The sequence below is a fragment of the Lichenostomus cassidix genome, chromosome 6, assembly GCF_008360975.1.
Source record: "Lichenostomus cassidix isolate B80296 chromosome 6, HeHo_3.0, whole genome shotgun sequence".
Taxonomy (NCBI): Eukaryota; Metazoa; Chordata; class Aves; order Passeriformes; family Meliphagidae; genus Lichenostomus; species Lichenostomus cassidix.
The window spans coordinates 13901387-13927305 of NC_139487.1; the positions used below are offsets into that span (position 1 = coordinate 13901387).

General features: G+C 38.5%; 1 protein-coding gene across 3 annotated transcripts in view; it reads left to right on the forward strand.

The window, feature by feature from the left end:
• LOC146435282 (gamma-aminobutyric acid receptor subunit pi-like) overlaps positions 1-10220 on the forward strand; it is a 46060-nt gene extending 35840 nt beyond the window's left edge. For all 3 annotated transcript variants that reach the window (XM_085065131.1, XM_085065132.1, XM_085065133.1), the window contains 3 exons: positions 2851-3003; positions 3883-4076; positions 9583-10220. In XM_085065131.1, coding sequence (XP_084921257.1) covers positions 2851-3003; positions 3883-4076; positions 9583-9894 — 659 coding nt within the window. In that variant the 3' untranslated portion in view covers positions 9895-10220. The remainder of the gene's footprint in view (positions 1-2850; positions 3004-3882; positions 4077-9582) is intronic.
• The last annotated feature ends 15699 nt before the right edge of the window (positions 10221-25919 follow it).

Below are 25919 nucleotides of genomic sequence, written 5' to 3' on the forward strand. Positions count from 1 at the left end.
AGGAGCAGCAAATCTTTTTAAAGATGATAACTTTTGGTACATGTGTGGTGTAGATGAAAAAGAGACTGCAATATTTCCCTATCTTCATTTTATCCCATTGCTTTAGCGTGATAAGTAGGTACTGAATACTTCTCGACTACTGCTTCCTTCAGTTTATTACAGGAGGAGCTCTGATGAATTCTATATATAGGTTGCTTCAAAATTTCCATTATAAAAGCTTTTCTGAACTCTTTAGAGAAATGCTGACACTATTATTATCATGTCCATGATGTGTCTCTGGGTTCTGGCAAGAAGAAAGCCTTAAGGTTAGAGAAATGCCTCTTTTTTGTTCCCCCAAAAGCCACTCAGCTATAAGCTGTTACATCTCTATTTCTCTTTGTTCACATTACTTCAGAAATTTCTGGCATCAGAAAAATAATAACACCAGAAGATTCAAAGGACTTGTCTACACTTGGAAATTGCAGCAAAATGGCAAACTGTGGCTTTTAAATTTGATATTTTGAGCTAAGTTCCCATGTACACACTTGACTTTTATACTGAGGTAAATAGAGATACAATTGTAGGGCACTAACAAGGAGAGGCTGTTATTGTGTGGCTGTGTTTGCTGTTTCAGAGTTTTCCTTCTTAACAATGAGTTCTAAGGCTGAACCACAGGAAATCCCAGGTACTCTGCAGGAAGGATGGTCTGGTCTCTTCAATCCCTTTGCTGGGCACATGGCACCACATCCTTCCCTATGGTCAGCACAGAAGCTTTTGTGGAGTATCCAGTTCTCTTTCCCTAAATGTGCTTTGTGCTATAGCCTTTTGTTGTACAGGCTCAGTGCTTTTCCACAGCACTGTGCTCATTTCAGAGCACGGCTGAGTGCAGACAGAGGCAGTAAGGTTGCACAGTCATCCATAAGTTCTTCACTCCTGAACTTTTGAGAGCTTTACTTTGGTCTGCATACACTTAAAATCAGTTTTGGTGAGCAAAATAACATTTATTGAAACAACTGTATTGGTAAAAATCCCAGCCTTGGTAGAGGTACACTGGTGTAATGTCCCTCTTTTCATGTAAAAATGATGATAATGGTGTAAAGCATCTTTGTACCTCTTGCCTTATGGAGATAGTTTAGGTGTAATGTCTCTCTTTGTACCCTTTCTTTCAGTCAGACACTGGAGGATCTCAATGTACTCAACTTAAAAAGAAAAACCCTAAATACAGTGTATTTTTACCTTTGGAAGGAGAAAGAACTGACTACCAGAGGACTATTTAGTTCAGTAGTGAAGAGATGGTCAATGTGGCAGAAAACTGAAATCAAGTAAATGTTAGAAATCAGGCCTTAAATCTTAGCAAACAGAATTATTTACTATGAGAAATTGTGAATGCTGTGTATCTAGATATCCTCAGAACTAGTCTTCATGGCTGTGTGAAAGGTGGGCTTCATTCCAACTAAAATAATTGAGTTCAAAGCAAGGGATAATTAAGGAAATTTAGTGGTTTGTGATTAGGGTCAGACTACATAATCTTGCAATTCTTTCTGGTTTTGCAAATCCTGTTATTGTTCTCTTGATGCAATACATATAATGCTTTTAAAAATGTAAATTTAGCCATCCGTTTTCTGGTCTGGGAGCAATAAGACGTTTCTTGGCATCCACTGCTTGTACTTCAAGCTTTTAAAAGTGCTCTCCTTTGACTCTGTGTCTCACAGCACACCTGAGAGATGCACAAATAGCCTGTCTGTGCCTAAATTGTTGTTGCTAAAGTGGATTCACTGTTCTGTAGTTCTATCCTGACTCACAGCACGCAGCATTGGAAGCAAACATTGGTGCCAGAGAACAGGTTTTGTGTTAAAATAGATGAAGCTAAAGCTGTCTGACTACAGAGCATTACTCTCTCACTGATATATCACTGACATGCAAATGTTGTTAAAATAATTTTGTAAAAAAGTCGTAACACTTAATTTGGAACTTGGAACTTCAGAACAAGAAGTCTTTTCTGGCCATGTGAAAAGCAAGATTTTGCTTTCCTGTAATGCATTGAACTGCTAACAGTTTTTGATCCTGTGCTTCAACACAGCCAAATTTTGCTCAGTTAGTGAGCTGGAAAACAAATTCAGGCTTTGCTTGGGAGTGTGCTATCCCACCATGAAACACAATTCTGTATTTGACTCTGTGATCCTGAAAGTTCATCTTCTGGAACTCACTCAGAAGCAAACTATTTGTGCCACAACAGTGACACTGCTCAGAGCAGCACCAACACTGTAATGCACTAACACAAAGTAAAAAAAGATAGCGAGGATGCAAAGACACTGTGTGGTTTTAAGTGGAGTGTAAGAGGTAGGTCAGCAGTATCAGGGCAGGTACCCCCAATCCACATCTTGAGCAATAGTAAATGAAAAGAAAAGCAAAATAAACTGGATATGTGAGGTAGTTAAAAGTAAGAACCCATGCCAATTCTGTGAAATGACAATCCTTACTATGCTAGTTCATATAGTAGCTCATTCATTGATGTGAATAGCAACAGCTAAATCCATATGCAATTTGAAATTTCCTTGCCTTGGTTACATAATGAAATATCCTCTTGAAGCATTGATGGATTTATTTTTTCCTTCACTGATCCTCATTCAATTTCCAATTCAAGATGTCTTTAATAAAACTCTGGATATGGTGACTGAGTGTTACATATTTAATTGTTTCCTTCAGGTCAGAGTCTTCAATCTGAATTTTTCAGCTCCGTGTTTAATTTTTACGAGTTTGTTTGTTAAGCTTTTACTGCATTGTAGTGCACCAAAGTAATATGTGTTGTTATTTCAAAAATCTTTTCGTGAATTGCACCTTCACAACTTTTTTTTCCCGATCCTTCCACAGGACATTACCCAAAATTAGTGTTTCACTTTGAACTCAAGAGAAACATCTTGTATTTCATACTAGAGACATATGTACCATCAATCCTACTGGTTGTGCTCTCCTGGGTGTCGTTTTGGATCAGCCAGTCGTCAGTTCCAGCCAGAATCTGCATAGGTGAGAAGCTGATAAACCAACCCAAACTGAGGATTGGATCATTAAGATGTCTCCTTTATTGCAAGTACTTGGCATCCATTTCCTGAAGTTGCAAGCACTTCTGAGTGTTATGGAATTACTTTTTGGGTTTGCCATGCCCAGTACATTGTGTGGATTCCCCTTAAAGCCTTGCTGTTCTTTAACTAAGACAAATGCCTTTGGCAGCTACAGGAGGGAGACTTATAGGCAGGGGGAGGCTGTTGAAAGCAAAGGGAAAAAAACTGTCATTTTGGAAATAATTTAAACATATTCAAATACATGGCATGCACAGACAGAATTGTGAGGCTTTTGTGAGGTCTGATGATACATACTAATTAACACATGAATAATAAGAGAATTATAAGGGATTAAATATAATTAATTTCAAATAAAGGATATTCTGAAAGGGAAAGAATGCAAATCAGCTTTGATCAGGCTGCAGGTGGGATGGAAAAAACACTCCTACAGAATAGGGAATAAAGAAGGATTTCAGGTTGAATGAGGCCAGTGGGCAACTGCACTGAGCCAAATGATATCTGAATATTTTAAAGGGAGCTTTTGCATAGATTTGCAATAGTAATGTGTTAATCATAAATATACATTCCGTGACACCAAAATCTCTCTCATTTTAATTTCTAGTCTTCTCAGCTTTGCTAACATTTTCCATTAATGTTTTTAAGCATTTAACTTCAGACTCACAAGTTAATTTTAAACTCTTCTTCCTAAAGCATGACCTGCTAAGTGCTATGGCATCCTAGGAGTTTCAGAGCCAGAGAAAGCTCTCCTGCAGTAGGGCCCTTGCAGTAGAGGCCCTCATTTCTATCTGTGTTACATTAGAACATATATTTTTACATTCCACAGGTGTCACCACAGTTCTTACGATGACAACACTGATGATGGGAGCCAGGACTTCACTCCCAAACGCTAATTGCTTTATTAAGGCAATTGATGTGTACCTTGGTATCTGCTTCAGCTTCATCTTTGGAGCACTGTTAGAGTATGCTGTGACTCATTTCTGCACTCTGCATCAACTCGGCTCAAAGGAACTTCCAAAGGTATTTTAATTATTTGGTTGTTGTCCTACAAACTGGATTTAAATTTGACCTTAAATTTTAGCAAAAAGAATGAATTCTCTTAGCACTAATGGTAAATATATTTAAGGAAGTTTCTGTTTTAGAATTAGGACAGGGAAACATAATAATCTTGAGAGAAAAAAATATTATATACCTGGAGCTTATTTGGAAGAGGTCAAACAAACTGAACCACCCTTCCTTCTCTCTTTTGACGTGGACTTCATGGCCATTTATCAATGTGATACATGTGTCACAAAAATCACAGGCACTTGTCTCCCAGACATAGCATATACTCATTTACAGTTCAAAAATTAGGCTGAGCTTGGTGACTGGATACTTTTGCAATATGGAAAAAAAGAAAATATTTTAATTACATTCCATTTATGAAACCTGCACATGCATGACCAGTGTCAGTCTCCTGGCAGGCAGCTTTGTGTGCTGGGTGTATCAAATCCCCACAGCCTTCTGCTCATACCTTCTCTTTCAACAGCTGCACCTGAAGGCAGACTGGGATCCATTTTCTCTCCTGCATCATTATTATGTCAGTGCTTTTTGTGGCTCCAATGAGTTTCTCACAACTCTGAAATACTGTGAAATATACTTAAAATAAAAATGGATGAAATCAACGTAGGTATTTTTGAGTCTGGTGGTTGCTGAAATAATCAGGATAAGTTCATGAAGAAGTTTTGTCACATCTTCCATCTGCAGTGTGTAGCGGTGCTTTGATAAGCATGGAAAAAGAAATCACAAGGAAGCTGGAAGATGATTGTCTTGCTGCTTTTAATAATGGAACTGAATCTAATATGCATGCTAGAAAATTTTAAGTAGCTTATGAAATTTCTGGATTAATAGAAAAAAGTAAAACAAGCCAAATAACAGGAAGAAAAAAAATGGAAGAAAGAAGTTTGGTTGGGTGCTGTAGGGATAAACATCCAGAAGAAGAAAGATTGTTAACTGTTTAAGCCAAATTAGAACAGAGCATCACAAATGCCTAAGCAAAGCTCCTGAATAGATTCAAGAAACAGGATATTGAGCTCAAGTGGAGGAGCTTCAAAACATTTTGAAGATCGAGCAATATGTAGGGGGATTTTTATGTCTAGATGGCTCATCAATTAATGATATTTTGGCTGTTTGGATGAGAGATAGGTCCTGTAAATGCACAAGAATTTGTTCAAAGCTTTTGTTGGGTGCAGGTGTGTGGAGAAAGACTGCAAAATGGACAAAGCTGAGCCACCCAGTGAGTTTTATAAGATAACATCTATCAGGGGATTGTCTGCAAATGGGCAAACACTCATTTCAAATGAGGATTTGAGTGGAAAGCTTGAGAGTAATTTTTGTTGGCAAGGTAACATCAGTGACAATTCCCTGAGAGCATATCCATCTTGTGAGGTAAGTGGTTGTCATTTTGCTCATGGAGGAGGAAAAAAAAAGCTGCTTGGAGGTTTGTGTAAGAAAGTAAAGTGTTTCAGTGCTTGGATGATTAAGCATCCCTGGATCTGTCTGTGAAGGGCACTTACAGTGCCCTTGCCTTCACCTGCCTGTGCCAGATTCCCTTTCCTCTGGAGCATGTGCTGGTGTGTGCAGATGGGGTGGGCATGGGAACTTTTAGGCTTCAAAAATGTGCATAGAAGAGCCCTAAAATGGGAAAGTTTTGTGATGAACTTAACGACCAAAAGGAATAGTCTTTCACTTCAGGCATGTTTCCTGCCTTCTGCTGGGGATCAGGAGTGAGCAAGCAAGCCAAACTCACTTCTTGCCCGCACAAAGATAGAGATTTAAGAGAAGGAACAGTTGTTTGGTCCTAGATCAGCTTAAGACTCTGTAGAATAAGGAAAGTACCTGTCATGTCCTTTTCCTACTGCAGCCAAGGGCAGGCACTGCATACTGAGCAGGGTGCCATGGAGAACACACCTGACAAGTGTTTCTCATTTCTCATTGTAAAAACAAAAACATCACAAGGACAAAAGTACCAGCTAAAATCTCATGTCAGAGTCTAGCAGGTACTTAGCAATTTATGTGTGAGTATCGTCACTGTAAATGTGTTGTCCTCATTATTGTATTCTCTTGTGGACACAGGTTAATTGGAAATCTCACTTCCCAGTTTGTTATTCTCGAATGTGAGCTGATAGAAAATTTGCACTCAGAATTATGTAAATAAATGTAGGAGGTGAAATGGAAATGTCACCCTCTCTCTTGTATAGGAATTAGTTTGACTCACTTGCTTTCTGCTTTGCTCTTCAAAGAAGTTGGGCACCAGCATATCAAACCCTGCTGAAGCCCCTGTGATCTCCAGTTTAGAACATAAACTGATGACAGAGCTCATCATATCCACACTCTTGCAATGTCTCACATCTGAATCAGGACCCACAGAGACAGCTGATGGCAAAAGCACAGGAAGTACCTGCTCCAGGGAAGGTCAGGCAGAATGTGCCATTCACATCAGCTCCATAACAAAAGGCTGCTTAAATGGAGAGGTTGCCTCTCCTGAGTTTCTTCTCTTTTTACAAAGACATTAATTGTGCCCTCTTATAAAGCAGAGAAATCTTCCTTGGACTTTCTCTGTCTTTTTCCTAAACATCCACCTTTAAGGCAGGATGTAGAACAGTTTGAAAACTGAAAATAATTTTACGAGTGTGGTGTTCAGCCTCTGTGGTATTTCTGTGCAAGCATCACACAGTCTTTATGAGCTTCACATAAGCTCCAGGTGTGCAACACTCCAGGTTGAAATATTTTTAGAATTGAGTAGCTTTACTATCCAGAGAAAGTGACAACTTTCCTCGATTCTGCTGGCTCTTGGATGTCACTTAGTGTAAACAGCAGCCACAGGGATAGGTGCCATATACAGTGCTTTTTGGGTGATGTACAGCACCTTTCCTGGATGGTACCAATTTGGTATCCAAACAGAGCCCTTCTTAGTGCCAGCTGTAATTTCTTCATTGACAGCTGGCATCCAGGAAAAACCTAGAATGACATTTAAAATTGGAGCCACAACTGAATACTCACAACACAATTTCTTTTTTGGTATAATGTAAACCAGCTTAGTCTTTCATCATGCTCTGGTCTTTGTAACAATCTGGAAAAGTCCTTTGATAAACGCACTTTATAAGACTGCAGTTTTTTATAAACTTACAGGTATGGTTCTCTTCCAGACTATCTCTCTCCTTTTCAAGCAATGTGATGCAGCACTTGCTGCAAACTCCCCTCTGTTTTGCAAGAGCCTTGCCTTGTTGCACTCAAATAGAATTCTGTACATATGCACCGCTCACGGTATTTTCTGCTTAAGTAAGAACTGCCCCTTGGGGAGCTGAAAGAGTCAAGAACAGCCTAATAACACATCAGCCTCCTGGGAATTGCTCACATGCCGTGGTGTGAAAGGAAAAATGGCACGTACACAATGTCCCTTCATGCTCTGAAATAAAACTAATTCTGAACAACTGGTAGCCAGCTCTACCTGAGAGAAAAATAGGCTCTTACACTGAGAAATGCCCCAAATGCTGACGGTTTTGAAGCACAGATGTTGTTTTGCTTTTTTCCTCTCTTTCTGAGAAATGAAAGCAGGGGGAAAAAGTCAGGACTCTTCTGCCAGTTTCCTTTATTTTATTAACTTTTGAAGTGCTGAGTGCATTCATTAGGCTGTGCTCTGGTGCCTCATTTCAAGTGCCAGGCACTGCTGACAAAGGCTCCTCTGCCATCCCCAGCACTCCCCTCAGCTGCCTGAACTTTTTGAAGCAGAAGAGATAGATATTTATAACAGAGTCAGGCCCCTAGTAAAAACTCGAGGTTTGAATTTTAGTACTACCCTGGGGATTATTTAAGCTTCAGACTGCAGTTTTATGGATTGATCCTCTTAATGCTTTATAGGCAGATTTTTATCCCAGCCTTTCACACAGAGGTGTGGGAGGCCAGGTGGAAGATGACCAAGGTTTTTTGGTTGGAATATTTTTAGGGATGATATGTTGTGTTGAGCTGCATTTATCTCTCTCAAATAAAATATCCCAGATTTTTTTTTTTTTGACTGAAAGTGGGAAGCTGTTATAATCCCTTTTCCAGCTCCATTTGTTCTGCTTCACTGATTCACAGCAGTTTGAGGACATTGTCCAGACTCCACTTTAATTTTCAAGGGTGTCACTAATTTTAGATGAAGAAAGACTCAAGGCTCCTGCTGTACACATGTACCCTGGGCAGAAGAGCAAATCTGTACTGGCATGGAGACCACTTAGGTGGCTTAATGAGCTTTCTTTAATAGCTGGGATATTTCTAAATGAGCTTTTTGTCTGGCTGCACATAGGGATGTACATGTTAACCTTTCTAAAGTTTGTCCTTGTGCAAAGTGTTTCTTCTCACGATGCAAATGGTAAAAAGTAAATTGGTCAGAAGAAAGAGATTCTGCATTCTACATTTCACAAATAATTTTTTTCAGGCTTGTCTTACATTTATGCCACCTACTGATTTGGGAGGTAATAAAATTATCAGGAGAAAAATTAAAATTATATGTATGCCTACCTGAATTAAAATGACCCCTCCTCCAAGTAAACATAATAAGGTTTAGTTTAGATACAAAATTGGAGCCAATCTTTGTAGCTTGAGTCTTCTGGTATCTCTGCAATATCCCAAACCAAACTAAATACCCCAGAATTTCTGAGGAAGTTTTAGAGCTGAAGCTGCAGCTGATGTCTAATCCTGTGTCCTCTGAGTCACTAACAGAAAACTCACTGACTTCAAAGGGTGAAGATTTCATACATGGACTTTATGGCTCTGAGCCATTTCTAATCAGAGAAACAAAACCCACCAGAAGGCTTATACAACATTCTCCAAAGACCTGTCTTAATGCAGTGAAGCACACAAAAATATTCTTAACCGTGGCTTAACTTTGAACTTAAAGCATGGGTTTCAGGACTTGACAGAAAGTATCACAAGCTGTTTAGTATTAAATCAGCTGTCAGGCTTGTCACTCTTAATTTCTATAGTAAATTGATTTTTATCACAAAGCACCAGAAGAAAGTAGCCAATTGCCCACGAGGGGAGTGTCTTGTATCCTGGGGTGCTTGATATGGGGTGCAACCAGCTCAGCTGGCTGGTCTGGCAGCTCCCCACCTTCTCCATCTCCAGGCTGGGGCTTTGCTTTCACACTTCCTGGGAACTAACCTTTGCCAGTATTTGCCCTGAGCAGGAGACAGCTTAAAGTTGTGCATTTCAGGGATTTGCTGCTATCTGAAGTAAAGTTCCTTGTCCATATTTGAATGAATCCAGATTTGCTAGACAGTCCATCAAAAGTTTTTGTTGCCCGGTGTTGCTTAAGTCAATGTTTTCCCCATAAATGGAGGCTTTGAAAGCTGAAAGGAGCTGTCTGGTGCGTGCAAGTGCTTGTCCTTGAAGTGGAGGAGTGAGACCAAGGAGGAGTCATAAGAAAAATCCCATTTGCTGCAGCTCTAAAGCAAATAGGTGATGAAACATGCACTTAAGTACCTGCTGTTTTGTTCCCTATCAGATTATTGATGATGATGAAGAAGAAGAGAAGAATGGAGTCCTGGCAGCAGTGACAAACAGCTGCAGTGCCCCTGACAACACGAACAAGACTGATTCAAATAAAAGCAAAGAAGCCAGCACTGACAGAAAAAGGGAGAGAAGTCAACACACTGCGTGTAGTTCAGCAATGTCAGTAATGAAAAGACTTTTCTGTATCTTTGATTGCTTCCATGTTAAAAATCCTTACCACATAGACAACTATGCCAGATTCTCTTTCCCGTTATCATTCATCATAATTAATGTACTTTATTGGGTGTATTATTTGTATTTCTAAATATTTTGTTTTGTAAAATTACTTTAAAGTTTAGAAAATGGACATGAGAAGGCAAGTTGCAGAAAAATGAAGTTACATTTAGATAAAGAGTTATGAAAGGATATGCCATCTTTTCAAGTGTGTCTGAAAATTTTGTTAACTCACTTTTCTGCTTTTAAGTATCTGTCATCCAAAAGTGACTTCCTATTAGCATGCATGTCCCATATGAAACTACTTATCAAAGGCCAATAAGTCTGTTTTCTATTATTTAATGGTCAACTTTGTAAAATAAGAGTTATATTATACTTGTTTCTGAACTGCATTGAATAAATGTAAAAATAAAACCACATGCTGTTTTCTTTTTCTGCTTTCTGTATTCAGTTCCTTCTAGTTTTGTCAATAATGCATAAATTTTCTGGATAATATAAAGAAGTGTTTAATTGCAGATCAAAGTGGTTTTGCTATGTAGCAAGAAACATTTCTGACGACATGAGCTACCAACACAAACCAAAAAATCTGTTCATCTTTGTAAGGTCACAGATATGTGTTAAGATTCCTCTACATCTTTAGACAGAACTCCCATAGACATTAATGGCTTTTCTCAGTAAGTGCAAGGCAGACTACAGAAATGGACTGGAGCCCAAAGGTTTACATCCAGAGAGATCTATTTCCCTGATTGAGGACTTAGGTGCTCGCCAATCCTTAATGGAATATGGCAATTTATCCTGATGTTTGTACTCTGCTCAGTCACAACTGCCTGGGTAACTACTATGCAGAGGAAGAATTTGATATGCACAATTTTCAGCTTAGCAAATTCCTCTTGAGCCACATTCCATTAAAAACATTTCCCATAACAGTGTAAAACTTCTTCAATAGAAAAGAAAACCCTGGATATGCAATAGCTCTTGATAAAATAAGAAAGGTTTTACACAGATAAAATGATGACCCACATGAGAGAATGGTTACAGGAGATAAAAAACCATAACAGCCTTTCCAATTGGTTACTTCACTGACAGATATTACAAGCCTGTTTCCTATACTGCGGCATGGAAGTTTAAAGGCGTTAATTATTGTATCTTTTTCCTGACCATAATCTAAATCTGTTGCATATTATTAATATTTGTACATTTATGTATGTATAAATGAGTGCATGTGCTTTTACACACGGTGTATTTCTGGTGATCAGACTTGCTGCACACATAGAAATGCATTAAAAATCTCCCCAACATGGACAGTCTGGGACACACCTTTTCACCATGGTGCTGCCTGTGAAGAACATCACGCAAGAAGGAAGAAAGTGCAAAATAGCAGTGTGAGATAGATTTGCCCTTGCTCACATCTAAATCCATAAAAATCATTACACACTGGTAGACAGTTACTAGGTCGCTAAAATCCCCTCCGTATTTTTGTTTTCTAAAGGTCGACTACTGACAATTTGTTTCACTGGTGTTATTAGTAATGCCTTTTGCAGGGCTTATTGAGGGAATGCAACTTCAAGAACAGTCTAGTGTCTCTTGGTGCCTTTTGGCTATTCTGACTTTCATATGAAAGTAAGTGCAATCAAGAAATCAATGTAGGACTGCCTGCATTAATGAGTAGCCAAAGCCAAAAAACTTCAACAACACCACCACACCAAAAAACCAAACCAACCAACCAAAAAAAAAACCCAACCAAAAAATTCCCCCAAAGACCAACCAACCAATCAAACAAAGCAACAACAACAACAACAAAAATATCTATTTTTTATTTAATATTCTGAATATTTAACCTTAAACCCTTTTTTCAGGAACAGGTTGCATGACATATTTTCTTGGAGGTGTAAAACTGGATTCTCAGGTCTCTTTCCTATTCTTACTCCCATAAAATTTGCAGAAAACAAATGTTACATCTCTGTATTTAGTTTCTTAAATTTGAAGTTTACATTGTGCCTGAATCTTTTCAAGTAGTTATCTGTCATGTTAATACTAAATTTGGGATTTACATTTACTGCAAACATAAAGTAAACATTTAGGGTTTCTTACTTCAAATTAATTTGGAGACAATTCACCTTAAATATTATTTTTAAAAGCTATTGAAGGTCTGAGTAACTTTATTTACAGTGCTCTAGCTGAAAACAGGGTCTGTTTTCCCACTGATGTGCTAATTTTAGGCAGTGTTAGACACTGAAGTCCCCCATGTTTTCATGAAAGAATTGAAGGCACAGCCAGATTATTTATTATTCTGCTTTGCATAATTCTGCATTAATTACTGATTTCAAAAATAAAAATTGGTTGGACATGAATTTGTTGTAAAAGATGTTCCCAACAGATTTCCAATGTGGTGTATGAAGAACAGAGTTTGAATTTTCCAGTTCAAACATAGTTCCTGTCCCTAGAAACAACCAAATCCCTCGGAGTCAGCCAGAAAGGCTCCCCTGAGTAAGCAGCATTCATGAACAATTCACTGAACTCTACAGCTCAGAGGAAAATTAGAGAGGGAAAATTGTATTTTGGTGCTAAGAGCAGGGGCCGAAGTTGAAGCTGAGGAATGAAAATGGCTTTGGTTTCATATCTGATGAAAAAGCAGAAAGACCTTGAACTTTTGGCCTTGTTTATTAGGAGTGCAGCAGTAATTTAAATAAACTTTCCTGCTCTGTAAGCCTCTTCAGTTTTTTTGGTGCTAATTATTTTAAGAGAACCGTTATGCCTTTTCAGATGGGAAAATATATTCAACAAAGAGAAAAAGACACCCCATGTTGGCACCTTGCGATTCGAAATGAAATTACCTAGAAGATAATAGATTAAATAAAACCCTCGAAACAGCAAAGCTGATGACAGGAGAGCAGAACAAGAAACAGAAAGAGGTGAATGTTGTGCCAAAAGCCCTCACCAGTGGTGAGCAGAGTGGATCGCCTGTCCCAGGGCAGCCTGAGGAGGATTGGGGCACTGGCGCTGCTGGGACAATTCACTCCGTGCAGCAGTAGATGGAGCTCAGTAACTGCTCTTCATCATTGAATGAGCAAGTGAAAATGGCAAATGCTAGCTAAGGAGGACTCTGGGGAAAAGCTATTACAAGCTGACATTTGTATTGTGGTAACTAGGTCATGTTTGCAGTGACAGATTAATTAAAATCAGGCAGGACAGCACTGTCAGGTGGACTATTTTTCACACTGAAGTTCCGACTTCTCAAACCCTGACTATTTCCACCATTTTAGCCACTGAAATGGAACATATTCTTGCCAGTCCACAAAGTAACATCATGACTGCAATACCTTGTGTTTTAAGCATGAATTTTCTATCCTTATGTCAAGGTTTTCTCCTGCAGGTTACAACGATTCAAATCAAAGTATTACAGCACCTCAGTATTTCCAGGCAGGCAGAGTAGTGGCTGTACCAATAGATTCCCTATAAATATTTATGAAACCTAAATAAATGTTCCCAGGTAATTCACTGGCACACTGCTAACAGTTGTCACAAAGACCAAGATAACGTTAAAAGCCAGTTTCAACCTTTTGGAAAATTTCCCTTAAAAGAGGGCTGGCTGAAAAGGTGGGAAGCTGAACTGTGAGAGTATTCTGGGCTGATAAATAGGTCACTGCAAGAACAAGCCATCTCAACCTGAAAGCTGAAAACTGGAGTGAATTCTTCTTATTGTAGAGTGGTGGGTGCTTGGCAGTGCTTAAAGCAGATAAATTGGACATAATTTCAAACTCTGGAATGGATTTGCCATCACTCATTCTATAACTTTTTAATGAAAAGCAGGGGTCCACTTTAATATAATTGCCAAATTCAGCTTTTCATCAGTTTCCATCTGGAGACGTCTTTCTTGCCCAGTCCCATCTGACTGTCAAACTTTCCATCCTCAGGATGAGAAGGATAAGGGGGTATTTGGGGGCATTTCAGACTCGTGATGTGAATTTACTCATATAATTTGAGTTCGGGTTTCTTTCCAAATTGGAATGGACCCTATTTTCATATTGCAGATCAAACAGACAAAACTTCAGAAGAAACCCCAGAAGATTTTAGCACCATCACATGTGCACACAAGCCATGACCCTGATTAATTTTGAAATTCTGCTGTGAATTTAAATTTAATCCAGATTTAACCACTGGATAACTTAATCTGTAAAAACCACACAAACACCATCACTACCACTGCTACTTTCCTTGCTGTAGCAGGTAACTTTGGAAGCTAGACAGTGAAATGGTTTGATGCCACATTTATTTGATTTCTCCTAAAGGCAAGGGATTAAGTCTTTCTGCTTTAAAGTCAGATCAGGAATGGATTCAGAATAGTGCTCTGGCTCTAGGTGGGGCTTGGCCACTTTGGAAGCAGAACAAGCTGACAAAATTAGAAAAAAATGTGAGAGTATAAAATGGAGTTCAAACCTGAATTACATACTGACATGCTCAGCTTGTCAGTGCCCCTGGTCCTCATGTTAAAGTTAATGATGCTGCATCTCAGAAACAGTAAAAAACCTGTGAGATTGGTCACCATGGGCAAAGCTGGCACTGCGTGCACTCATATAATCTTGGAAGAGGGAGGAGAAGGGATTGTCTCCTCCTTTTCTATGTCCCAGTTTTGTTAGAAGCCAGTTCATTTTGGTCTACTTCCAGTGCTGGTTTATCGAGCACCTCCTTTAAAGAGTGCCAGCACAAGGTGACCAAAACCACTTCATTAGTGTCCTCTGCAGGAGCCACCTGTTCAGTTCTTTGCATTTGAACTCTGGTGATTAGACTCATATGCTGAACTGCTTTGTGCATGTTGCTGAGTCTGTCCAAATCAAAATGCTTTCCATTCACAGCACTCTATTTCAGATGATATCTAATAAATACAACTGTCATTTTTGTGGGGCTATTTTGGTGGTATTTTCCATGCTTGTGAAGAAAAGATCCATAGGAAAATGCTCAGTATATTGCAGGGATCCAATCCAATCCTTGCTTGCCTTGATAACCCATTAGTGCATTTTGGAGAACAGTAGAACTGACAGTGTTGACCTCAAAATAATAATATAGCAGATTAAGTCTGAAGAATTTTTTAAATTAGGTAAATATAAATCAAACTTTACTCTCCACTTCTTCACCAGAAAGATAAGAGATTGAGCATCATTTTATCCTTCCCTTTTATCATTTTTGCATAAGTATTGTGCTCAAGTACCATTATTTTTGAGGTTCTTTCATAATGAAAAATTCTGAGAGCCTTGTAATTTTTTTCATTAAAAGAAAAAAACTAAAGTATGATGTGCAAATAACTAGAAACTTTGAAGTCTGAGGCTTCCTATGCCCCAGGATAATTTTAATTCTACTCAAAAACCTTTTCATGTAATGCTGGTCCACATTTTGTGAAACTTGATAATAAGAACTGATAACTGTGGAGATTTCCATAATTTCCATAAAGGATCCCTTAGGGATGCCAAACTACATGGCTGATCCTGCACCATTTCAAACCCATTTATGCTCACATATGCTTATTTCAGGTGTTACAAATGGCCAGACTCAAAAATGCAAACTCCTCATTCTGTTACTGTCCTTTCCAGCACATTCCAGCTGCTGGGTAATGGCAAAGATTTCCTGTGGTTGATCATTCCTACTATGCAGCTCCAACTGAATATTTCAGCATCTTTAGGGCCTCCTTCATAGAAGCTGTTCTATGATTCTGTAAACACCCAAAAGGAAGAAGAGCCAATTCCTTTATTTCTGCACTAATAACCTAAAATCCCAATTTCCAAATAACGAGTTCTGGGCCAATAACTCAAAGCTGCATTCACCTTGGGTTGCCACACATTACCTTTTTAGGGAGACTTGGACAGTGCCTGACCCTTTGTTTCCATAGCCCAGCTGTAGGTTGCTGTTTCTGCAAGCGCACAATGGAGCAGGATTTCATTCCTCTCAGACACCTTGAATTACAGCACAGCTCTGTTCCAGCAGGATCAAAAGCTGCTCCTGGATGTTTTGTATCTCTGCCTATGCCTGTCCTCCAGCTCTAGCATTTCCCTTCCCACAAAGCTCTACATTGCTCTGTGATAATGTCAGGTCTCCAAATGCACTGCCATGCTGTACTAAAGATGACAGACGAACAAGCCAAAATCATCAATTTTAATGACATTTCAGCATCATCTTGGTCCTGTGTCATTCCTGTGTGTACTTCAGCCATCAATCTATGTTTGTCTAAAATGGTTCATGCCAGACCCTTAAATGTAGGGAAAGCTGAGGAGGCTAATTTATTGTATTTTGACAAGAACAAGCCTCATCTGGCAATCCAGTGTGGCTGAGTGCCTCTGGTGAATAGTGCATCCACTTTCTCAGATCCAAATTGCTCCGTTAGTTTTCATGACCCTCTTATCTCTGTGCTGTCTCTATCCACCCCGGTTTCCTTATCACATAATAGGATTGTGCCTGTATCTTCCAATTTCATTTCTATTGGTTTCCAATCTGTGTGATGCTGGGATTGCTGGTAGCTCAGCCTCTCCTGCTGAGAGATGGGATCACTCAGCCCAAAATGCCTCATTGCACTGTGGGAGACTCTCGGCCATGGCTGATCACCCCCTTTGCTTCTTCGGGCTTCACTTCTGATTTGAATTTCTCTCCAAACCATGGGGAACCACTCCCCACACCTCTGCCTATCAAGGGCTCTCTAGTGAAAATCTTCAGGGACTTGATTAAAGTTAGATGTTTCAATATATATCTGCCCACTTGTCCATGCTACCTAGTTTTTTGAACCCATTGTTGTATTTTTATGAAATATAATAAAGGAACAGAAATCTCAGAGTCAGGATGTTCCTACAAGATTTATGTAAATACATGTCCAGGTCAGAGAGACTTCTGAGAGGTACCCACTGAGAAAAACACCACAGCATGAGCTGAAGTCTTTTTAAATCCCAGAGAATGCACACTGAAGAGGGCACATCTAAGTGCCTCAAATGCAGAACAAGCTTCAGTCACAATTTACATCTTCCAGACATGAGAGTCAATCAACACTGAACCAAAAATCTGGAGAAAATCAAGCTTCATTAGCTCTAATATTCATGAGTTATTTCTCTTCTCCAGTCCTCAAACACTGAAAGTGAGGTACAAGGTCAGAGGCATTGCTCTTTTTCCTTTTTTTCCCCTCCAAATTACAGTGGGAGTTAAAATTTGTATCTTCAGCTTGGTGTCTGCGAGAATACTGTAAAAAAGATGCTGCTATAGCTGTAGAAAAATATTTATGTTCCTAATATTCCTCTTGATCTTATTCTCCCCCATCCTCTGCTCCTTCTTTTATCTTTGTAAATCCACGCTTTTAGTATCAGATTGGCTTTTTTTTTTAACCTGAATTTAAATCTCTCTCAGTGACACAAACTAAATAAAAAATCAGCCTGTCCTCTGCACCTCTTGCTCTGGGTGGCCTTATGGAAATCAAATTGGAACATACAAGGGAGAGGAGCTACTGGAAGAAGTGGCTTGATGTTTGCATTAAAAAAAGAAAAAAGGGGAAAAAAAAGAACTAAAGTAGAAATATTAGTTTGCAGCTGAAACAAATTTATTGCACTCATCTCCCAAGCAGATTATGTATTTGTGATTCTGTTAAAGAGCAGGTCACTGGAATTTTACAACATATGCAGAAGATATTTTATCTAGAACTTGAAGAACAAAATATTGATCAGAAGAGGGTGCTGTCAGCTCATGTTCTTTTGGTTTTGAACATTTTGGTGGCATTCTGCAGAATTTTCTTCTCTCTTTGTTGAGATTAATAAAAGGTCTTTTTAAAAAAATATTTTCTGGGATTTTTCACTAAAGAGATTGCTCTTCTTACTGCACCACGTGTAAAATACAGGCTCAAGTTTTTGATTCTAGTTCTTTCTTTATGCTTTAGAAAGCTTTCTGTAATATTAGTAGAAGTCATTTCACAACGAACTTCATATCTGGGCTCCTGCTATTTTATATGTTTTGTTTATGTTCTCATGCAGTCTCATTCTCTGTTGAAATCAGTATTTACAGGAACTAATTCCTAGCACCCATGACTGAGTGCTGTGGAAAACTTCAAAAATTGCAAGAGCAGCAATTCATTCCAATACCAGTTGCATTTTTAACCAGGCATGAAAAGAACTTATACTATATCGCTTCAGTTCACAATTTCCAATTATTGAAATATCCTACATTTCTAAGTATTCACAAAAAAAAAATCAATTAGTTGATCTTTAGAGAAGAATTTAATAAAAACTTAGTGCTGCCAATGAGATTTTTAGCAAAGCATTTGATTACCGAGATCACTTCAGGGAGCATGATATATCAGAAAATACCTGACATTTGTTAGGTTTTATTAAAGCAGTGCTGATGTTGTGGATAAAAATAAGCCTTTTAAAAGTTAGTTGATATATGTGTGCAGTTTTCCCATTTTTTGGATGACCAGTCTTTTAAGGTGATGAAACTGTGCTGTGCCCACAGCACTAGAGCACAGGAATAAGTGATGGCTATAATCCTAGGTGTTTGCAGAGTCTCCTTGTCTGAAGTGGTGAAGCAGAGGGTAAATTCAGGCAGAAGGAAGGCACTCTCTTTTAGTTGGTGCAATGCAGCATTTAGCTCTGGTCCAGCCTGCTCATGGAAGAAATCTCTCTGATTCCCCACTATTTCACTTTTTCTAGCAATACTTGCACTTAAATAAAGTACTCTGTAACTGTCTTTTATAGGCACATACAAAAACTGCCTGGAGGGGGAGAGTCGTGCTTCTTGTATTGAACAGCAGTGATTGGAATGGATTGTAAAAGGATTCTCACTCCTTGTGCTTGTGTAAATATATCTGTGCATGTCTAATGTGCCTGTGTGCCCATATCTATATCTGTCTATAAATCCATACAAATGTGTCTCGAAAAGGCACGATTTTATCAATTGGCTCCTCCTGCACTTTAGACACTGTTTTTTAATTATGTGCATCAATGGCCAGGTCAAAACTCAAACCAAGTAATAAACAGGGCTCCTGCAGGTCCACGTGCAGAGAGAGGCTGCTCATCAGAGTGACCTTTTGGAAAAGAGTTAAGAAAGTGAACAGAGTTAAAAACAGCATCCCTACCTCACTGTCTCTGTTTACGTTTGGGGAAAAATGGCTGATGTTTGCCAGGACTGTGATCAAGGGTAACCTGTCTTCCACCATTTCAGACATAGATTTACACTTTCATTTTTTTTACAGAAGAAAGGGAAGAAATGAAAGTGAGAAAAGCCACAAAGATCGGTTTTCTTACGTAAAGTTTATATGAAAGCACCACATTACAAGGAGGTAAATTGTCACTGCTATTCTAATGACTTCCATCCAGGTTCCTGCTGTCCCTGCACTCCTCAACATGACAGATAAGAAATGAAGGAGCCTTGTAGCTGGGCAGCACTGTCCCAGCTGTCAGGAGAGAAGTTAATTTCTGGCCTCATATGGTTTAGTTGTAAAGTGGGAACCAAAGGCATATCAGAGAATAAAATATGAATTATTTGATATCCACAACATACTGAAGAAGTGAAGTCAGAGACCACAGGTCACCCTTGTAGCTACTTAGGCTGGGAGAGTGTCTGGAGGGTCAGCAATGAGTGTGCATTAAGGAGTCATAGGAAAAAACAGGAACAGAGCCATCAGGGCAGCAACAAGCCAGCACAGATAGAAAGGCCATACACAACCTCTAATCACAGTGATTGTGAAAGAGACACGAAAATGTGGAAAGAAATTGCAGAGGGATGTTCACAAAATCACAGCTGACCTCTCTGAGACTTGGACAGGGAGCACAGATATAAATGTCTGCACTGCAGCTAAAACACTGCATTGCAGACAGGAGAACAGAGTTTTGCCCTTAAGATCTAGCAAGTATTACAAATACAAATGTGTGTATAGCATGACCTGAGAGCTGGTAACATGCTGCTTCCTTTGCTGCCTGGCAGTTTCACTCAGATTTGGCTGAGGGAAAAAATGATGTTAGCAACAATCACTCAGTTTCTAAATGCCTGGGAGAAAACTGGCAGAAATGTAATGAGAGACCCATAAAATGACACTTTGAAAAGTATCAATCTATTTCACCTATTTCCAAGAGAACTTTCTACCCAAAATGGGGCTACTGTAGTAAGGAAGGGGATAGATAATCCCATCCCAGAACACCACAATTTCCTTGTCTGATTGCCTTTGCATTTGTTGAGGTGTAGGCTGAACAAAAGAGGAGTCTGAAGGTTTGATTTTCAATAGATTTTACTTCCCACTGAGAAACCAGCATAAGAAGCATAGTAGTGTCACAGAGCACTGGCTTGAGATTTTCTGAGACTTTAGTGATAGTCCCAGCTCTGTTGGTGTCCTTTACAGCTGGAAGCTGCCCTCTAAATAACATTTCACACACAAGTCCTCTGTCTAATACACTGAACTATTATCAGCACTTTTAAGTGACTCTTAAGAGAACAGATTTTTGAGTAGGACTTTGGGCATCCTATTCTTCTGGAGTACAGAAAAGGGAGGAGCACTGGATTTCGGGGTGTCTTTTAGTCCTCACTTTATCTCTGTGATGACCTTTACTGTCAGGGCAAACAGGCACAAAGACGTGACAAGTCATATGGTGAAGATAACTGTTTGGATTTGAAATATTTCTTAATAAAAACCAGTGTTAATCGAAAGCAGACTCAGTTTATCCCTTTGAGCTCTGAATCACAGCTCTTTGGATGTGTAAGTCCAACAAACATGAGTATATACTATGTAAAACATTTATCTGCAAACTATTTTGCAATAAAAAAGTGCCTTGTTTTTAAGTCAAATTTAAATAAAATGTTCCAAATAACTCGTTTTTCTACTTCAGTGGAAAGAGATGACTACCTTTCACAAGAAGGCATCTTAGCATTTTCTGTGTTTGATGCCTCAGCCTACAAAAAGTGATCTGAATTATTCCACTACTGAAAATATCAAAGAGCAATAGGTTGTTTTTTATAGGTCACAACAAAGAATTTATATTCAATATTTCTGCCTTGGTTTGTCTTTAACTTCACCAGCACATTCAGAGCTAGCAAATGAACTGTGAATAGTTGCTCCTCTAGCTCCACTATCTGAAGGAGCAACAAGCAGTAAATTGCTATGGCTGTGCATATTCTTGAATATTCTCTATTCTTTGCTTGTGTTCTTATGTTAGCTGCCCCTGAAAACCCGACTTATTTTCAGGTACAAGTGTAGATCTTTGTTTGTTGCAAATTGCTATTCAGCTAATGATTTAACCTCACATAATTTTTCTGTAGCTTTTATTGTTTACTACTAAATATTTTTACCATTCACAAAGACCCTGAAAGGGTCTGAAAGCTGTTGCTAAGCCAACTTACCTCCTCTGAATAGCAATGATTTTACATTAAAGAATGACCACTAGTGTATTTATTTCCTGGATTCTACTTTTCAATCAATTCTTAATCACCCACTTCTGAGTGACAACTTTACTGCAGGTGGGGTATCAACATGACAGCTAGAATATATCCTGCTTCTTTGAATAGCCAACATGAGGGCTTACCAGGGGAATTTTCGACCTCTGAGGAAAATATAAGCAGGAAAAATATAGAAATCCTTGAACAGACTACAGAATATCACATATGGTAGAGAAAAAGACTAGATAGAGATAGACTTCGGCAATAAAACTAAAGCAAAGGATATATGACTGATTATGCACCTTTTACCCCTTGTTGGTAAAGTCTGTGGGGACCCATCTCAGATTTTTTAAATTGGAGAAAATGAAACTTTAAAAACAGCAGCAGTTGGGTTTTGATTTAAAACAGACATTTGTAATAGTTGATTTTCTTTTCCCCAATGACAACACAAAAATACAATGAACGATTTATAGTTAAAGTTCATTTATGTATAAAAACCCACAAAGTTATTTCCTCATTGCAATGACTGTAATTGTATTGCTTCAGATAACCCACAGACATTTCTATAGGACAGAGAACTATTCAGTACCATGTGAATTCAATCCTTTTACGAATTATCACAGCTGGTGGATAGGGGATAAATGACTGAATGAAGGTTTGCAAAATCCTGCCCTACACCAGTAGAGAGAGATTTCAGCTACTCATGGGATTTTTTTTGAGATCTCTTCATCAGTAAGATATTTTGCCTGTAAAAACTTTCCAACTGCCCTGTATTTAGCAATACATATGTCCCTCTTTTTTTCACATTTGAGATCTGTTTAAAATCTATGTCTTTAACACTGACTTTCCAAAGACTTAAAAACTTCTATGTGATGCACTTTGGGGAATTTTGTCTAAGTGGAGGATTGAAGGCTGATTCCTGTGCTTAGATGCTTTGTTCAAAGATGAACAGTAATGCAAGTTTAAAATGTATCTATTGCCCACGTGCAAATATTTCTTCTGAAAACCTTCCAGTAAGAGAACTCAGCCTGAGTCTATTGCTGGGTGAAAGAAATGTTACCTTGCTGGTTTAGTGTACTAGTAAAACCAGTATCTAATACTGATAATGCCTCTGGAAGTATGGAGGTAAAATTTAAAGAGTTTGAAAAGAAGCCATTCAACTGTTATCACTGTTCAAGACCCTACAAAATTAAGATTATTGAGCTATACTTAATCTTTGCACAAATGGCAAAAAGGTTTCTCCTTACATTTGTGCATTGCCTACCAGTCTACAGTTCCTTCCTCTCCCTTTCTTCAACCCTGATATATGAGTTGCATGTGAATTGAAAGCTTTGGAAAATGAACCATTAGAATAAAAGATGATTTTTTTTTTACAATTTTATTTTCATCAAGGGTAATGATTTCTGTAATCAGGCATGAAGCAGGACCTGAAACCTTCTAGCGAGCATCTGAGAAAAGGCCTGTGGAAGGACACTGAAGGGATACCTGTGGTCTGTGACTGAATTGCATACTCCCTTTCTTTCCTTGAAGCTTTGCCTAGCTGGATAAAGCAAAGAAGCAGGGGGATAACACAGAATGAAGAGATTAAGAAATATTGAGCTTATATGTGTGTGTGTGTGTGTGTATACATATGAACAGTACTTTAGAGACGAGAAAAACGTATCCAAACTTTTAGATGGAATAACTGGATTTTATTTATTTGTGTTGCAGCATTTTAGGTTACTTCTCTGGCAGACACCTCACAACTGTAAGTCCTGGGGAAATGCTGATATAAAGATGATGCTGAAGGGATTTCAGTGTTACTGACTTATAATTTTGGTTATGCTGCTTGGTTAGTGGATCATGTGTGAATTTTTCCAAATGACAAGCTGCAGAAGCAGGTGATATTTTCCTCTGAATTTCAGTATTGACTTGGAATGCATGATGGTTTAATATTTTTTATTGTTATTGATTTAATTGACATTATTAAGACATAAATAAACCCCTACCAGAAACAAGCAACTATGGATTGTATACAATGGTATCCTGTTTAGTAGGTTCCAGTTTGGAGATGGAGACATGCTACATTGCAGGTACTAACTGGTCAGGAAAAGGTTTACACTAGACAGTGAGCTCAGTCATCCAGGACAGATGTTTCTCAAGAATGCTACCTCTGGCTCTCTCTGTGCTGCTATGTAGATTGCAAACAGCTCTGACAGGGACAAGTAGTGATATATTCTTGCTATGCAGAGGGTTTCTTGCACTGCCAAGCATAGATCAAATTTTCCTCTTCTTGTGAAAGAAAGAAGTGTTGTTTTGCATTATGTTCATGAATTACTTTATTTTCTTTTTCTGGGTATTTCTTGTTTCTGAAGATGGCATTATAGGTTAAGTTGTCCCTTGAACCTGAGCTCAGGTTGGCACTGCAGAGTGGGTAAGGATTGTTTGGGCTGCCATGGCTCTTTGGTGTCCTTCTGCCAATGAATGACCTGTGGAGCACAGATTTGTTGTAGTAAACCTCAGATATCCTTTCTTCTTCCCTCCAGCCCTCCTGTGCCATAAGTGGGTTGCAAAGATTTAAAAGCCTGTCTCAGTACACACCAAATAAACACAAACAAATAAGAACATAATCTTTGCAACCCACTTTAGTGTTAAGAGGACCCTTTCTATCTGGTATTCACTGTATTCTGCTTAAATAATCTCCTAATGTTTGTGACTCAGTGTATTTACTGAGCTGGTATAGATCATGCTCTTAATTGAAAATCACTGAGCTTGATAACATTACAGAAAAATGTCAATAGTCTGGCTTATTATATCACAACCTTTTCATATATTGTTTCTCATACAAGTAATTTAAAAGTTAGTCACAGGACATGGTAAATAGCCTTTTGAAGAAAAATATGACTAATAATGTGTAGATCCATGTTATTTGCAGACCAAGTACCTGATTAATTTTCCAGTAGAGGTAATGAAAATTTTTTGTTTGACTTCAATTGAAGTTTTGTCAGATGCTTAATCCTCCAGGCAAATTAACCAATGTAAAAGGAGTGTGTTAATGTGAATGAGCAAGCTCTTGCTTAAACTTCTTAAGAGGGGAAACTTGTCTGCAACAAACAGATGCTACTAAATATGTCTGATAGACTGATCAGAATTTACTTGTTTTCCATGTGGATAATAGTGATTTGAGGAGATAAATTTGAACTTCTTTCAGTATAAAGGGAGATATTTTGTTCCACTACTTGTGATTTGCTTATTGAGTTACAAATGGTGATAATCAGGAATGGAGAGCAAAATATTTTCCTGAGTTAAAACCCATTTTCATAGTAACTAGGTTTGTAAAAAGAGACTAAGCATGTGAGGATTGCTTACTAATTGTATCTAAATACTACTGAGCTGAGCACCCTTTTTGCCCATGTGGAGAGGCTGACATGAGGACAGCCATGCTGTAAAGAATTCTGCATGCCCTGAAGACTTCCATGCATGGCTTGCTCTGAATTTATTCCCCAAATGCACTACTGAATGTGAAATGTTCTCAGCAGAGAGCTTCACAGACCTTGGTTTATCACTTTTTAATTATGGCACACAAATCTGTTGACATTGAGAGTGAGTGCTACACATCCCACTGGTTCTGAAACTCTTCTCTTGACTATCTTTTACCCAATTTTATTAGCAGGGGTTGAAACACTACTTGCCATTCTTATGTTCTCAGGTTCTCTGTCATTTTTTGCCTCTGTGCCAAAAGAAATAGCTGCTTTTTATCCCAATACTATGTTCCACTGCTAAATGTCTCTGTCAGTCTCCAAGTGCTAATTAACTCACTAGTGAACTCACTGAGGAAATCAAACCTGTGAGGCATTTTTTCAATTTTGATAGACACTGAGAAATAGCATTTGGGCATCTCTTCATATATAACTGAATATAAAGCAAAAGCTTTATAACTGAGCATCTAGAGGAGATGTGTATTCCTGCCTGTCTTCAGCTTGAAGCTTATGAAATCTTTCCACTTCTTGGATCTCCTCAGGTTGGGAGAAATATCATTAAGGCAACTTTTCACATTAATTCCTTGGATTTAGCCTTTGGAACTTCCAAAGGATGAGCAATAATGCTGTGACATTTGCTGATGGATTGGAATATCCAGGTAGGAGAAGGGATATGTGTTAAGGCACTCATCCCAGAGTGTGCACATCCATAGGTTTAACACATTTTGTCTTTTGCAATTAGGCATGAATATCTAATTATGGCATGTTTCATAGATACATGATGGTCATTAAATATATCAGAGACTCAAAATTTTTGGTATAGTATCTCACCATAATCAGTAATAAGAACTTGAAAGTTCAGCAGAACTGACTAACTTCTCATTTTCCTAAATGATCAGTGTCTTGATGGGTTTATGTGCTGTGGGTATTAATCATGTTTGTGATGTCATTTAATTTAGAGGAACAATACCCCATCAGTCTGTGGGTTTTCACATGACAATACTGTTCAGCTCCCTTCTCCTTTAGCTGGGCTACTTCAGAAGGAAACAAGATACAGACCAAAGACACTATTTGCAATGTGCTTAAACACCACTTTGCAGGGCATGTGTGGTGTTTAAGAGCAGCTACAATTGGTTCACACTGAAAAGTGAGATTTTAGCTTATAATGCTCATGGTGAATTCATTACAGAATAATTGCAGATGTTCTTTTCTTTTTGCATTATTGAATCCCTAGCATGTTTGGTCAGAAAGTTTATTTAGAAGACCCGAGAAT